This window comes from Panulirus ornatus, chromosome 48 (assembly GCF_036320965.1).
Source record: "Panulirus ornatus isolate Po-2019 chromosome 48, ASM3632096v1, whole genome shotgun sequence".
NCBI lineage: Eukaryota > Metazoa > Arthropoda > Malacostraca > Decapoda > Palinuridae > Panulirus > Panulirus ornatus.
Window position 1 is genome coordinate 15,683,971 of NC_092271.1, and position 17,681 is coordinate 15,701,651.

General features: G+C 41.5%; 1 protein-coding gene across 1 annotated transcript in view; it reads right to left on the reverse strand.

Annotated features, from left to right (window-relative positions):
* The window catches only part of AGO1 (protein argonaute-2), a 237,315-nt gene that overhangs the window by 27,143 nt on the left and 192,491 nt on the right, over positions 1-17,681 (reverse strand). The window contains exon 18 of the mRNA XM_071690453.1: positions 4,116-4,315. Within this exon, the coding sequence (XP_071546554.1) occupies positions 4,116-4,315 (200 nt within the window). The remainder of the gene's footprint in view (positions 1-4,115; positions 4,316-17,681) is intronic.

Genomic DNA, 17,681 nt, shown 5'->3' on the forward strand with positions numbered 1-17,681 from the left:
GGATATATGTATCAGAGGTGGAGGGAACAAGGAGAAGTGGGAGACCAAATTGGAGGAGGAAAGATGGAGTGAAAAAGATTTTGAGTGATCGGGGCCTGAACATGCAGGAAGGTAAAAGGCATGCAAGGAATAGAGTGAATTGGAATGATGTGGTATACTGGGGTTGACATGCTGTCATTGGATTGAACCAGGGCATATGAAGCGTCTGGGGTAAACCATGGAAAGTTTTGTGGAACCTGGATGTGGAAAGGGAGCTGTGGTTTCGGCTCATTATAAATGACAGCTAGAGACTGAGTGTGAATGAATGTGGCCTTTGTTGTTTTTTCCTAGTGCTACCCTGCGTGCATGTGGGGGGAGGGGGTTGTCATTTCATGTGCGGCGAGGTGGCAACAGGAATGAATAAAGGCAGCAAGTATGAATTATGTACATGTGTATATATGTATTGAGTATGTATATATATGTATATACTGAAATGTATAAGTATGTATATGTATGTGCGTGGATGTGTATGTTGGGCCATTCTTTCGTCTGTTTCCTTGCACTACCTCACTAATGCAGGAGACAGTGACAAAGTATAAAAAAGAAAATAATATGTATATGTCTGTTTACGTATATGTATCAATACACTGAAATGTATATGTATGTGTATGTGCATTACAAATTATCATATAACATGATGCAGATCTCTTACAGGCTTTCTTAACGTTTCCACGTAAGCAGATAACAGTATTGAAAAAAAATCTAGGCTGCAATGTCTGGTAAGAAAGCACAAGATGTTACTAACAGATTTGAAAAAAGCTAATTTTCCCTTGAGTGGGAAGGATACTTTAAGAATTACTTATAAATATATGCCCCAACCACAGCAAAGGACTTAAACTGGGAACAGAAAAATGATGACAGAAAGATAGACAGACACACAGACAAACAAAGAAATAGATAGTTATGTGGTAAGAAGTCATCAGCAAGATGCATGGATGAAAGCCATTTTGGATGGTATGGCCATACAGAAAGTATAGCAGATGATAGGTTGGTCAAGAAGATATGTAACAGTGCAGATCAGAACCACAAATATTTCAAGATACTAGGGAAATGACTGGGGACTGTATGCAATGGAAGTATTTTGAGTACAGAAGTATCAAGAGTGAAGACTGACCCAGATGTTAAATCAACTTAATATTAGAACAGAAAAATTTTATTACTAGTATTTTGCTTTGTCGCTGTCTCTCGCATTAGTGAGGTAGCACAAGGAAACAGACGAAAGAATGGCCCAACCCAAACATATACATATGTATATACATACACGTCCTCACACACAAATATACATACCTATACATCTCAACGTATACATATATATAGCCACACAGACATATACAAATATACACATGTACATAATTCATACTGTCTGCCTTTAATCATTCCCATCGCCATCCCGCCACACATGAAAATAACAACCCCCTCCCCCCTCATGTGCGCGAGGTAGCGCTACGAAAAGACAAAAAAGGCCACATTCATTCACACTCAGTCTCTAGCTGTCATGTAATAATGCACCGAAACCACAGCTCCCTTTCCACGTCCAAGCCCAACAGAACTTTACATGGTTTACCCCAAACGCTTCACATGACCTGGTTCAATCCATTGACAGCATGTCAACCCCGGTATACCACATTGTTCCAATTCACTCTATTCCTTGCACACCTTTCACCCTCCTGCATATTCAGGCCCCGATCACTCAAAATCTTTTTCACTCCATCTTTCCACCTCCAATTTGGTCTCCCACTTCTCCTCATTCCCTCTATCTCTGACACATATATCCTCTCGGTCAATCTTTCCTCACTCATTCTCTCCATGTGAACAAACAATCTTAAAACACCCTCTTCTACTCTCTCAACCACACTCTTTTCATTACCACACATCTCTCTTACTCTATTATCACTTACTCGATCAAACCACCTCACACCATATATTGTCCTCAAACATCTCATTTCCAGCACATCGACCCTCCTCTGCACAACTCTATCCATAGCTCACACCTTGCAACCATATAACATTGTCGGAACCACTATTCCTTCAAACATACCCATTTTTGCTTTCCGAGATAATGTTCTCGACTTCCACACATTCTTCAACGCTCCTAGAACTTTTGCCCCCTCCCCCACCCTATAATTCACTTCCGCTTCCATGGTTCCATCCGCTGCCAAATCTACTCCCAGATATCTAAAACACTTTACTTCCTCCAGTTTTTCTCCATTCAATCTTACCTCCCAATTGACTTGACCCTCAACCCTACTGTACCTAATAACCTTGCTCTTAATTCACATTTACTCTCAGCTTTCTTCTTACACATACTTACTTTACCAAACTCAGTTTCTCACATGAATCAGCCACCAGTGCTGTATCATCAGCAAACAAAAACTGACTAACTTCCCAAGCTCTCTCATCCACAACAGACTGCATACATGCCCCTCTTTCCAAAACTCTTGCATTCACCTCCCTAACAACCCCATCCATAAACAAATTAAACAACCATGGAGACATCACACACCCCTGCCGCAAACCTACACTCACTGAGAACCAATCACTTTCACCTCTTCCTACACGTACACATGCCTTACATCCTCGATAAAAACTTTTCACTGCTTCTAACAACTTGCCTCCCACACCATATATTCTTAATACCTTCCACAGAGCATCTCTATCAACTCTATCATATGCCTTCTCAAGATCCATAAATGCGACATACAAACCCATTTGCTTTTCTAAGTATTTCTCACATACATTCTTCAAAGCAAACACCTGATCCACACATCCTCTACCACTTCTGAAACCACACTGCTCTTCCCCAATCTGATGCTCTGTACATGCCTTCACCCTCTCAATCAATACCCTCCCATATAATTTACCAGGAATACTCAACAAACTTATACCTCTGTAATTTGAGCACTCACTTTTATCCCCTTTGCCTTTATACAATGGCACTATGCAAGCATTCTGCCAATCCTCAGGCACCTCACCATGAGTCATACATACATTAAATAACCTTACCAACCAGTCAACAATACAGTCACCCCCTGTTTTAATAAATTACTTTGCATTACCATCCAAACCCACTGCCTTGCCAGCTTTCATCTTCTGCAAAGCTTTTACTACCTCTTCTCTGTTTTCCAAATCATTCTCCCTAACCCTCTCACTTTGCACACCATTTCGACCAAAACACCCTATATCTGCCTCTCTATCATCAAACACATTCAACAAACCTTCGAAATACTCACTCCATCTCCTTCTCACATCTCCACTACTTGTTATCACCTCCCCATTAGCCCCCTTCACTGAAGTTCCCATTTGTTCCCTTGTCTTACGCACTTTATTCACCTCCTTCCAAAACATCTTTTTATTCTCCCTAAACTTTAATGATACTCTCTCACCCCAACTCTCATTTGCCCTCTTTTTCACCTCTTGCACCATTCTCTTGACCTCCTGCCTCTTTCTTTTATACATCTCCCACTCATTTGCATTATTTCCCTGCAAAAATCGTCCAAATGCCTCTCTCTTCTCTTTCACTAATGATCTTACTTCTTCATCCCACCACTCACTACCCTTTCTAATCTGCCCACCTCCCACGCTTCTCATGCCACAAGCATCTTTTGTGCAAGCCATCACTGCTTCCCTAAATACATCCCATTCCTGCCCCACTCCCCTTACGTCCTTTGTTCTCATCTTTCTCCATTCTGTACTAAGTCTCCAGTCTCTCAGAAAAATGTAATTCATTTCTATAAATTTGTAAGTCAATGTTTTAATTTCACATAAAAGTATGAGTCTAGGAGAGGATGTGACAGTGAAGTATGGTGGTTGTAATAACCTAATCCCTCCCACTGAACTAGGAATGGAGCAATGATAAATGATAAAAGACATATGGACAGATACTAAATCTCATCAATAATATCAACAAAACTATTGTAAAAAAAAAAGAAAGTAGTGATTGGATACAACTCATGAATACATACCCCTAATGCTTACATCTTTAGATGGTGATAGCAAGATTTAACCACTACACAAGACTTTCACAAATTGTCCCAATGATCAAGAGATTCAGTATCTTAAAAGGTAAGATAACTAACCTGTCATGCTCTTTCTCAACAAGATGATAACGTGCTCTGAAGGCCACTAAATGGGCATAATAAGCTGGAGCAGGTATGGAGACTGACCGGGTACACCGAACATATGTATGGCACAGCTGGTAAGTCAGGCACTGCAGTTCATCACTATCAAAATGGTTGTCATCCCACAGCACATGATAGTGGCTGGGACGACTGGTGCCCTGTTAATAAAGAAATTTATATTATAAAATGTCACCTGGCTTGGTGGATCTGACCACCTTTCTAAGTGATGTAAAAGCCCCATAAAAGGAAGATAATGTAATACGAATGAAGAGTTAATGCATGATTGTCTAATTTGGAGGAATAAAAGACTACTGAAAGTTACAGAGGTGTATGTTTATTCAGGGGTCTGTGATGTCATGTGGTTGTTTAATTTGTTTTGTGAATCAAGTGGCAAGAGAGGTAAATGCAAGTCTTGATGAGACGGGTAAGTATGCAGTCTGTAGGGGGTTGTGTACTACTGGCAAAGCACTGATGGCAGATCTGAGCAAGAAACTGCAGAATTGGTGACTGAATTTGGGAGTATATGTTAAATGAAGTGAAGTGTTAAGTGAAGGGGGCTAATGGAGAGGTGATAACAAGAAGTAGTGATGTGAGAAGGAGATAGAGTGAGTATTTTGAAGGTTTCTTGAATGGGTTAGATGATAGAGTTGCAGATATAGGGTGTGTTGGACGAGGTGGTGTGCAAAGTGAGAGGGTTAGGGAGAATGATTTGGTAAACAGAGAAGAGGTAGTATAAGCTTTACGGAAGATGAAAGCCAGCAAGGCAGCGGGTTTGGATGGTATTGCAATGGAATTTATCAAAAAATGGGGTGACTGTGTTGCTGACTGGTCGGTAAGGATATCTAATGCACGTATGACTCATGGTGAGGTGCCTGAATGCATGCATAGTACCATTGTACAAAGGCAAAGGGGATAAGAGTGAGTGCTCAAATTATAGAGGTATAAGTTTGTTGAGTATTCCTGGGAAATTATATGGGAGGGTATTGATTGAGAGGGTGAAGGCATGTACAGAGCATCAAATTGGGGAAGAGCAGTGTGGTTTCAGAAGTGGAGGGGGATGTGTGGATCAGGTGTTTGCTTTGAAGAATGTATATGAGAAATACTTAGAAAAGCAAATCGATTTGTATGTAGCATTTATGGATCTAGAGAAAGCATACGTATAAAGCATACGTATGTGAGAAATACTTAGAAAAGCAAATGGATTTGTATGTAGCATTTATGGATCTGGAGAAGGTATATGATTGAGTTGATAGAGATGCTCTGTGGAAGGTATTAGAATATATGGTGTGGGAGGCGTATTAGAATATATGGTGTGGGAGGCAAGTTGTTAGAAGCAGTGAAAAGTTTTTATCAAGGATGTACGGCATGTGTGCAAGTGGGAAGAGAGGAAAGTGATTGGTTCTCAGTGAATGTCGGTTTGTGGCAGGGGTGCGTGATGTCTCCTTTGTTGTTCAGTTTGTGTATGGATGGGGTTGTTAGGAAGGTGAATGCAAGAGTTTTGGAGAGAGGGGCAAGTATGCAGTCTGTTGTGGATGAGAGAGGTTGGGAAGTGAGTCAGTTGTTGTTCACTAATGATACAGCACTGGTGGCTGATTCGGGTAAGAAACTGCAGAAGCTGGTGACCGAGTGTGGTAAAGTGTGTGAAAGATGAAGGCTGAGAGTAAATGTGAATAAGAGCAAGGTTATTAGGTACAGTAGGGTTGAGGGACAAGTCAATTGGGTGGTAAGTTTGAATGAGAAAAACTGGAGGAAATGAAGTATTTTAGTTATCTGGGAGTGGATTTGGCAGCAGATGGAACCATGGAAGCGGAAGTGAGTCACAGGGTGGGGGAGGGGGCGAAAGTTCTGAGAGCGTTGAAAAATGTGTGGAAGGCGAGAACATTATCTCAGAAAGCAAAAATGGGTATGTTTGAAGGAATAGTGGTTCCAACAATGTTATATGGTTGTGAGGCATGGGCTATAGATAGAGTTGTGCGCCGGAGGATGGATGTGATGGAAATGAGATGTTTGAGGACAATATGTGGTGTGAGGTGGTTTGATCAAGTAAGTAATGAACGAGTAAGAGAGATGTGTGGTAATAAAAAGAGTGTGGTTGAAAGAGCAGAAGAGGGTGTTTTGAAATGGTTTGGTCACATGGAAAGAATGAGTAAGGAAAGATTGACAAAGAGGATATATGTGTAAGAGGTGGAGGGAACAAGGAGAAGTGGGAGACCAAATTAGAATTGGAAAAATGGAGTGAAAAAGATTTTGAGCGACTGAGGCCTGAACATGCTGGAGGGTTAAAGGCATGCAAGGAAGAGTGAATTGGAACGATGTGGTATACTAGGGTCGATGTGCTGTCAATGGATTGAACCAGGGCATGTGAAGCATCTGGGGTAAACCATGGAAAGTTCTGTGGGGCCTGAATGTGGAAAGGGAGCTGTGGTTTCGGTGCATTATACATGACAGCTAGAGAATGAGTGTGAATAAATGTGGCCTTTGTTGTCTTTTCCTAGCACTACCTCGCACGCATCCAGGGAAGGGGGTTGTCATTCCATGTGTGATGTGGTGGCAACGGATGTATGTGTATGTATATATATGTATACATTGAAATGTATAGGTATGCATATGTGGGTGGGTTGGGCCATTCTCTTGTCTGTTTCCTTGCGCTCCCTCACTGACGCAGGAGACAGCGACAAAGCATAATACATAAATATAAAAAAATGTTAAATGAGGAAATTGAAAAGTACATGTAAATAAAAGCAAGGTCATTACATTCAGCAGGGCAGAGGGATAGGTTAGCTGGGATATGAACTTGAATGTAGAAAATTAGGAGGAAGTGAAGTATTCTAAATACCTGGAAGTGGACATGGCAGTCAATGCAATGATGAAAGTGAGGGGGTGAATGTCTTGGGAACACTGAGGAAAGAGAGGCCGTTATCTGAAAGGGTGAAAATAGGTATATTTGAAGGTACAGTAGCCCCAACAATGTTGTCTGGATGTGTGGCATAAGTTACAGATGATGAGTAGAGGAGAGGGAATGTGTAGTAAATGAAATATTTGAGGATAATGTGTGGTGGGAGGTGGTTTGATCTAGTAACAAGACGGTAAAAGGGAGGTGGGATAATAAGAAGAATGTGGCTGAGAGAGCTGAAAAGGGTGTGCTAAACTGGTCTGGACATTGAGAGAAATTGAGAGAGGAGAGGCTAACATAGAATATATGTACCAGAAGTGGATGGAACATGGCAAGGAGAAGGGGAAGACCAAATTGGATATGGCAGGAAGGAGTGAAAAAGATTCTGAGCAACTGGGACTTGAACATGCAAGAGGGTAAAATGCCTGTTCGAGATTGAGCAAATTGGAGCATTGTGGTATACAAGGGGTGACAAGTTGTCAATGGATTGAACTAGGGAATATGAAGCTGCCAGGGGGAACTATGGAAAGGTTTATGGAGCCTGGATTTAGATAAGGGGATGTGGTTTCAGTCCATTGTACATGTTAGCTAGACAATGGACGTGAATGAATGCAGCCTTTCTTCATCTGTTCTTGATGCTACCTTGCTAATAAGACAAATGATAAGTATGAAAGAAATTTTTTCAAACTTCTTTTCACCCATTTATGACATAGTGCCATTAGCAAACAAAGAAATGGCTTCTCTCAATCATATCTACTCCCTAGCTGCCATGAGTAATGCACTGAAACCACAGTAACCTATTCACAACTAGGCCTAACAGACCTGTATATGATTTCACCTGTCTGCTTCACATAGTGTTGGTAAAAAAAAAAAAAATCCACCTCCCCATACATTTCCAAAGGGCAACTTCATAGTGAGCTAGCACTTCAGTTTTTGTCAAGCTGCACTCCTCTAATCAAGGTAGCTGTCTTTGTGCCTCACGAACATGTGGACTACTGGCATTCTGTCTTCAAACATGCAATCACTCCATGTCATTTGTAACACTTGACAACACCTAACTCACACCTTATTCTTCATAACTAAATTTTCCTGCTGTGAGCACTACGCACTACCCCAGCCTTTAGGCCAAATGGTATGAGCAGTAGACAGAAGTAGTAGGGAGAGACATTTAGGCAGAAGCATTAGGTAGAAACATTAGGTAGTAGTAGGCAGGAGCATTAGATAGTAGTTATTAGGAACATTAGGTAGGAGCCTCTGCAAACACTGCACTAAAGTAGCCCTCTGCCAGTGGCCAGTGGGCAAGGCACTAAAGGCTAAGAAGCGGCAATGGAGTTCTTTAGTTATGGATATTCTGTTCGTGTGGCCACCCCTTTGAGGGAGTTCCAATTGGAACAGGCATTGGAAATAAAGATAGATATATAGAGATATGTCACACTTACATTTCAGTACCTTGTCATCTCTCTCCTTTGGCCTTGATTACCTTCTGCAGATGTCTGAGCATGGAACTGGCAAGGTTCCTAAAGTATTCTGGCTCCATTTTTTTTGGGTACATAAGGTCTTGACATCCTGAATAAGGTAAGGCAATGATGAAGTCTTGTATAAAGCAGCCACTTGATAGTCTATTCTAAGCACCTAGTGTGCTTAGAAATCTCACATGTATCCACATTTTCTTGCTTCCAGTTGAGACTTTGGGTTTCCTCCTCGAAAAGGTAAGAGTCAACCATCGTGAAGCACAGGTGGAAGAAATACAGTGCCCAGAAGTGAAATTCCTGAAATGTAGTGGCAGCCTAGAAGAGTAAAAAAAAAGAACACCCTTCCCTCAAGATAGCCTGAGATACATTGAAGTGGGCTGCTGGTGCTCAAATATAGCCTGAGATACACTGAAGTGGGCTGCTGGTGCTCACATTATTTGACACATTAGGCTCAAAGACTAAATGTATGATGATTTCACCGAGCATCATATGCTTGTACCCACATTAAACAATAGCCATACATCACCTCTGAAAATACAAGGAGGGACAGACAATGTTTTTTACAAACATTTTTTTGGGCAGAAAATGAATGCCTTGTATCAGTCCATTCACAGCATGTTACCCATATACAGGGTTCCCACTCTTTTACTGACATAAAATTCAAGGCTTTTTCCAGGATATTTCCAGGATCTGTAAATGTTTTCCAGGATATTTTCCACAGGGTTTTCAGCCCACTTAATCTTAAACGGACTTCAATGGACAAACCATCTGGATAACACTGATCATTGGTTTGTGTTTGTTCTATTGAACACATTCATAACTTAGTTACCATGTTAGTTCTAATGATTTAGGATTGGACTTGTATTGACAGGACTATCAAGAGCTTTCTGTATGAGGCTGGCTTTCAATGCTTTACAAGCCACAAGATGACTAATTTGCATGATACAGAAATTTTCTGACTCAGCACTGTGACTAAGGCCATTTACCTAAAACATTGGAAATCTATAGCATTCAAAGGATTTCCATAAAGGTCACCATTATTCTAAGTTTGGTAAAAATTCATTTTCACCAACCATACTCTAAATTCTTGATGTTAATGAGTACATGACGCTACTTCTTGGATAATCACAAACTTATGACTCAGAACTTCAACTAGTTTTCAATGGTTAGTGTCTTCCAATTGTACATGTACATTCTATATTCTTTATAAATCATTACTTGGATCGTGTACAGCCAAAGTTTAAGTATAGTAAACAGAAAGTTATTGTAACATCATACATGATACAAGTCATCATGAGAGTAAAGCTGCATTCCAAATTTCAAATAATTCTAATGAGCTATACAGTTGTGAAACTTACTGCTCAGACTCCTCTTATCATTGCCAAAAGTTCTTCATTTACATGTACAAATTGTATGTAAATTCTCAAAGTTCGTTATTTTGAATGTACTCCAAATAAATAGGCCCTTAACTTGTTTTTTTTTTTTAGAAAAACAGATGGATGGACAACATGATGACTCAAATTTACCAACAAATCGTTGAGTGGAGGTATAATGACTAGGGTATTATGAATAAAATGAGACAATGTGCACTTTTTCAGCATGTTTTTTGGCTTAATTATGATGTTTTTAGGGTGATTTTTCAACACGGTATTTTAGGGTATACTACTTACCTTCAGGGTTTTTCAAAATTATCTTCTGTCTATAAATCATTATCTAAGTCTGGAAAAATGTCCGTTGCATCACTGTCGTTTGATTCACTTCCTGACATGTAGAAAACTTCTGTTGAACAGTCTTCATCCAGAAGGTCCATAGATGCCCACTAAGGGGCAGAGTCATACATTCTATTGTAGCACGAGGAACTGTAGCCATAATCTACATATTTGTAGAAGTGAAAAAAATCTTCACCAAATTTCAGCCTATGGCTGTACTGAATAAAAATACCAATCCATTCAGACAAAAGAGTTAATCCACCTTGGCGTAAAGGAGAATAGTCTTAGATTAGGATTTCCTTCTATAAGGTCAACGACTTGTTTTGGACTCAAATAAAAAGCCCTTTCAATTTTTAAAGATTCAACAATTTTAGCGGTTGCTATTTCCTTGCAACATTCATCCGTAACTTCCTCTGAAAATTGTTTCTCTCTTGTTAAAGTTCTTATTTCCAATTCAATGCTAACTAAACGCTTTGAAAATAAACATGCGATATTTATAAAAATTTCGCAATCTTTGAACGTATTTGTATTTAACGATATTGCATTGGGAAAAAAAGACTTTAACCCAATCAGAGTCAATAAGAGTTGACTTGGCAAATGCGAAGGTTTTTTAAAAAAAATTGGCCATCACGATCATTATTAACCATTGCTTTCATCACTCCATAACAGATGTGAGCAAGCACTATCGAGACCGCAATTTCAGTTCGATTCGTACCATACAACTACCCCACAAAAAAGCTGCAATGTAGCAATAAAGTATATTCAGGGTACTAAAGCGAGGGACGAATGAGGCCCAAGGGAAGTAACCTTTTCCTAACTTCCGTTTCAAGGGTTTTTCCCGGACATTTTCAATTTTATGCGTTTTCCAGGCCTTTTCGCAGCCGAGAGCACCTCAAATAAAATTCCCGGGTTCTTCCCGTTTTCCCAGTGGTGTGGGAACCCTGCATATATCACAACGCTCCATTTCTTCACTCAATCTCGTGCAAGCTTTACACTCTCCTATATGTTCCAGCTCCAAGCATTCAGAAGCTTGGAATTTCCATTTAGCTCTGTTGCATCATTTATCTCGCCCATCTTCTTTAACTCCACTCACATTCCAACACCCTAGCCTCAGCCTTAGCACTCCTTGCTTGGCTCCTGTTCCATCTTCAAGAAATCAAAATACAAGAAGGGGAGGGTTTCCAACTCCTGCTCCCACCCCTTTTTGTCACCTACAATACATAGTGAATATGTGCAAAGCATACCCCAGACGTTTCACATGCCCTGGTTCAATCTATTGACAGCATGCTGACCCCGGTAAACCACATCGTTCCAATTCACTCTATTCCTTGCACACCTTTCACCCTCCTATATGTTCAGGCCCCGATTGCTCATAATTTTCTTCACTCCATCCTTCCACCTCCAATCTGGTTTTCCACTTCTCTTTGTTCCCTCCACCTCAGACACATATATCCTCTTTGCAAATCTCTCCTCACTCATTCTCTCCATGTGTCCAAACTATTTCAATTCACCCTCTTTCTGCTCTCTCAACCACACTCTTTTTATTACCACACATCTCTCTTACCCTATCATTACTTACTTGATCAAACCACTTCACACCACAAATTGCCCTCAAACATTTCATTTCCAACACATCACCCTCCTCCTCACAACCCTATCTACAGCCAGCACCTCACAACCACATAACATTGTTTTTTCTTTCTTTTCATTTAAACTATTCGCCATTTCCTGCATTAGCGAGGTAGCGTTAAGAACAGAGGACTGGGCCTTTTTTGGAATATCCTCACCTGGCCCCCTCTGTTCCTTCTTTTGGAAAATTAAAAAAAAAAACGAGAGGGGAGGATTTCCAGCCCCCCCCCGCTCCCTCCCCTTTTAGTCGCCTTCTACGACACGCAGGGAATACGTGGGAAGTATTCTTAATCCCCTATCCCCAGGGATAACATTGTTGGAGTCCATTTATTCCTTCAAACGTATCCACTTTTGCTTTCCAAGATAACGTTCTCGCCTTCCACAAATTCTTCAACACTCTTAGAACCTTCGCCCCTTATCTTTACTTTATGTGCTGTTTCCCGTGTCAGTAAGGCAGCGCAAGGAAACAGACGAAGAACGGCCCAACCACTCATATACACATTTTTTTTTTTTTTTGCCGCTGTCTCCCGCATTTGCGAGGTAGCGCAAGGAAACAGACGAAAGAAATGGCCCAACCCACCCCCATACACATGTATATACATACGTCCACACACGCAAATATACATACCTACACAGCTTTCCATGGTTTACCCCAGACGCTTCACATGCCTTGATTCAATCCACTGACAGCACGTCAACCCCGGTATACCACATCGCTCCAAATCACTCTATTCCTTGCCCTCCTTTCACCCTCCTGCATGTTCAGGCCCCGATCACACAAAATCTTTTTCACTCCATCTTTCCACCTCCAATTTGGTCTCCCTCTTCTCCTCGTTCCCTCCACCTCCGACACATATATTCTCTTGGTCAATCTTTCCTCACTCATTCTCTCCATGTGCCCGAACCATTTCAAAACACCCTCTTCTGCTCTCTCAACCACGCTCTTTTTATTTCAACACATCTCTCTTACCCTTACGTTACTTACTCGATCAAACACCTCACACATATATTATTCTATTATTTTTTTTTTTTTTATTATTATACTTTGTCGGTCTCCCGCGTTTGCGAGGTAGCGCAAGGAAACAGACGAAAGAAATGGCCCAACCCCCCCCATACACATGTATATACATACGTCCACACACGCAAATATACATACCTACACAGCTTTCCATGGTTTACCCCAGACGCTTCACATGCCTTGATTCAATCCACTGACATCACGTCAACCCCGGTATACCACATCGCTCCAATTCACTCTATTCCTTGCCCTCCTTTCACCCTCCTGCATGTTCAGGCCCCGATCACACAAAATCTTTTTCACTCCATCTTTCCACCTCCAATTTGGTCTCCCTCTTCTCCTCGTTCCCTCCACCTCCGACACATATATCCTCTTGGTCAATCTTTCCTCACTCATTCTCTCCATGTGCCCAAACCACTTCAAAACACCCTCTTCTGCTCTCTCAACCACGCTCTTTTTATTTCCACACGTCTCTCTTACCCTTACGTTACTCACTCGATCAAACCACCTCACACCACACATTGTCCTCAAACATCTCATTTCCAGCACATCCATCCTCCTGCGCACAACTCTATCCATAGCCCACGCCTCGCAACCATACAACATTGTTGGAACTACTATTCCTTCAAACATACCCATTTTTGCTTTCCGAGATAATGTTCTCGACTTCCACACATTCTTCAAGGCCCCCAGAATTTTCGCCCCCTCCCCCACCCTATGATCCACTTCCGCTTCCATGGTTCCATCCGCTGCCAGATCCACTCCCAGATATCTAAAACACTTCAATTCCTCCAGTTTTTCTCCATTCAAACTCACCTCCCAATTGACTTGACCCTCAACCCTACTGTACCTAATAACCTTGCTCTTATTCACATTTACTCTTAACTTTCTTCTTCCACACACTTTACCAAACTCAGTCACCAGCTTCTGCAGTTTCTCACATGAATCAGCCACCAGCGCTGTATCATCAGCGAACAACAACTGACTCACTTCCCAAGCTCTCTCATCCCCAACAGACTTCATACTTGCCCCTCTTTCCAAAACTCTTGCATTTACCTCCCTAACAACCCCATCCATAAACAAACTAAACAACCATGGAGACATCACACACCCCTGCCGCAAACCTACATTCACTGAGAACCAATCACTTTCCTCTCTTCCTACACGTACACATGCCTTACATCCTCGATAAAAACTTTTCACTGCTTCTAACAACTTTCCTCCCACACCATATATTCTTAATACCTTCCACAGAGCATCTCTATCAACTCTATCATATGCCTTCTCCAGATCCATAAATGCTACATACAAATCCATTTGCTTTTCTAAGTATTTCTCACATACATTCTTCAAAGCAAACACCTGATCCACACATCCTCTACCACTTCTGAAACCACACTGCTCTTCCCCAATCTCATGCTCTGTACATGCCTTCACCCTCTCAATCAATACCCTCCCATATAATTTACCAGGAATACTCAACAAACTTATACCTCTGTAATTTGAGCACTCACTCTTATCCCCTTTGTCTTTGTACAATGGCACTATGCACGCATTCTGCCAATCCTCAGGCACCTCACCATGAGTCATACATACATTAAATAACCTTACCAACCAGTCAATAATACAGTCACTCCCTTTTTTCATAAATTCCACTGCAATACCATCCAAACCTGCTGCCTTGCCGGCTTTCATCTTCCGCAAAGCTTTCACTACCTCTTCTCTGTTTACCAAATCATTTTCCCTAACCCTCTCACTTTGCACACCACCTCAACCAAAACACCCTATATCTGCCACTCTATCATCAAACACATTCAACAAACCTTCAAAATACTCACTCCATCTCCTTCTCACATCACCACTACTTGTTATCACCTCCCCATTTGCGCCCTTCACTGAAGTTCCCATTTGCTCCCTTGTCTTACGCACTTTATTTACCTCCTTCCAGAACATCTTTTTATTCTCCCAAAAATTTAATGATACTCTCTCACCCCAACTCTCATTTGCCCTTTTTTTTCACCTCTTGCACCTTTCTCTTGACCTCCTGTCTCTTTCTTTTATACATCTCCCACTCAATTGCATTTTTTCCCTGCAAAAATCATCCAAATGCCTCTCTCTTCTCTTTCACTAATACTCTTACTTCTTCATCCCACCACTCACTACCCTTTCTAATCAACCCACCTCCCACTCTTCTCATGCCACAAGCATCTTTTGCTCAAGCCATCACTGATTCCCTAAATACATCCCATTCCTCCCCCACTCCCCTTACTTCCATTGTTCTCACCTTTTTCCATTCTGTACTCAGTCTCTCCTGGTACTTCCTCACACAGGTCTCCTTCTCAAGCTCACTTACTCTCACCACCCTCTTCACCCCAACATTCACTCTTCTTTTCTGAAAACCCATACAAATCTTCACCTTAGCCTCCACAAGATAATGATCAGACATCCCTCCAGTTGCACCTCTCAGCACATTAACATCCAAAAGTCTCTCTTTCGCATGCCTGTCAATTAACACGTAATCCAATAACGCTCTCTGGCCATCTCTCCTACTTACATAAGTATACTTATGTATATCACGCTTTTTAAACCAGGTATTCCCAATCATCAGTCCTTTTTCAGCACATAAATCTACAAGCTCTTCACCATTTCCATTTACAACACTGAACACCCCATGTATACCAATTATTCCCTCAACTGCCACATTACTCACCTTTGCATTCAAATCACCCATATACACCCATATACATTCAAATCACACATATACACATATATATACAAGAACGCCCATAAACATACGTATACATTTCAACGTATGCATATACATACACAGACATATACATATATATACAAATGGACATATTCGTACATCACCACCCCGCCACACAAGAAACAGCATCTCTCCTTCCCCTCCAGCAAGGTAGTGCCAGGAAAAGACAAAAAGGCCACATTTGTTCACACTCAGTCTCTAGCTGTCATGTGTAATGCACTGAAACCACAGCTCCCTTTGCACATCCAGGCCCCACAGACCTTTCCATGGTTCACCCCAGATGCTTCACATGCCCTGGTTCAATCTAGTGCCAGCACTTCAACCCAATATACCACACGCCTTTTACCCTCCTGCATGTTCAGGCCCTGATCGCTCAAAATCTTTTTCACTCCATCCTTCTACCTCCAATTTGATCTCCCGCTTCTCCTTGTTCCCTCCACCTCTGACCAGTGAATATGAGCCAGGTTATTAGGTTCAGTTGGGCTGAGGGACAAGTCAATTGGGAGGTGAGTTTGAATGGAGAAAAACTGGAGGAAGTGAAGTGTTTTAGATATTTGGGAGTGGATTTAGCAGCGGATGGAACCATGGAAGCGGAAGTCAGTCACAGGGTGGGGGAGGGGGCAAAGGTTCTGGGAGCGTTGAAGAATGTGTGGAAGGCGAGAACGTTATCTTGGAGAGCAAAAATGGGTATGTATGAAGGAATAGTAGTTCCAAAAATGTTATAAGGTTGCAAGGCATGGGATATAGATAGGGCTGTGCAGAGGACAGTGGATGTGTTGGAAATGAAATATTTGAGGACAATATGCATTGTGTGGTGGTTTGATTGAGTAGGTAAAGAAAGGATAAGAGAGATGTGTGGTAATAAAAGAGTGTGGTTGACAGAAAAAAAAGAGGGTGTACTGAAATGGTTTGGTCAAATGGAGAGAATGAGTGAAGAAAGATTGACAAAGAGGATATGTGTCAGAGGTGTAGGGAACAAGAAGTGGGAAACCAAATTGGAGGTTAAAGGGTGGAGTGAAAAAGACTTTGAGCGATCGGGGCCTGAACATACAGGAGGGTGAAAGGTGTGCAAGGAATAGAGTGAATTGGAAAGATGTGGTATACCAGAGTCGACGTGCTGTCAATGGATTGAACCAGGGCATGTGAAGCGTCTGGGGTAAACCATGGAAAGTTTTGTGGGGTTTGGATGTGGAAAGGGAGCTGTGGTTTCAGTGCATTACACATGACAGCTAGAGACCGAGTGTGCAAGAATGTGGCCTTTGTTGTCTTCTCCTAGCGCTTCCTTGCACGTGTGTGGAGGGGGGGGGGGGGGCCATTTCATGTGTGGTGGGGTGGTGACAGGAATCAATGAAGGCAGCAAGTATGAATATGTATATGTGTATATATGTACATGTCAGAGTATGTATATGTATGTATACGTTGAAATGTATAGGTATGTATATGTGTGTGTATACATGTGTATGTGGGTGGGTTAGGCCATCCTTTCCTCTGTTTCCTTGTGCTACCTCGCTAATGCAGGAGACAGCGATTAAGTATAAGTAACTATAGTGCCCACACACTTGAAACATGTATGGATCAACTCTATGAAATCCAGCAGGTCATACACATATTTGCTGAAATATAATCATGTCCGTTAATTATCATTTTGTTCAACATGAGCAATCAATGTACAACAAAGCCCCTGGCCTGCAGGGCCAAGATGTGATGTCCTTGTTGGTTTGTTGGGAGGAGGATGGTGTTGGGTGGAGGATGGACTAGCATGTCCTGTTAACATATTAACCTCTTCGATCTTCTACCCTTAATCACCATGTCAGTCAATAGAACCGTTTGACCTGCCTCCAACACCTCTAAACCCACAGAAAATACCACCATTTCAGTCATTTCCCTAGTCACACACACATCAAATTGCCCCTACAGATCAAGACTTCTCCAGCGATACATACATAATCAAGGAAGCAGATACTATATGTAGTCTACTGTATTTTACCTGTCAGCTGAAACATAGGTAATTGACACTATAAAAAAACAACTCTAAA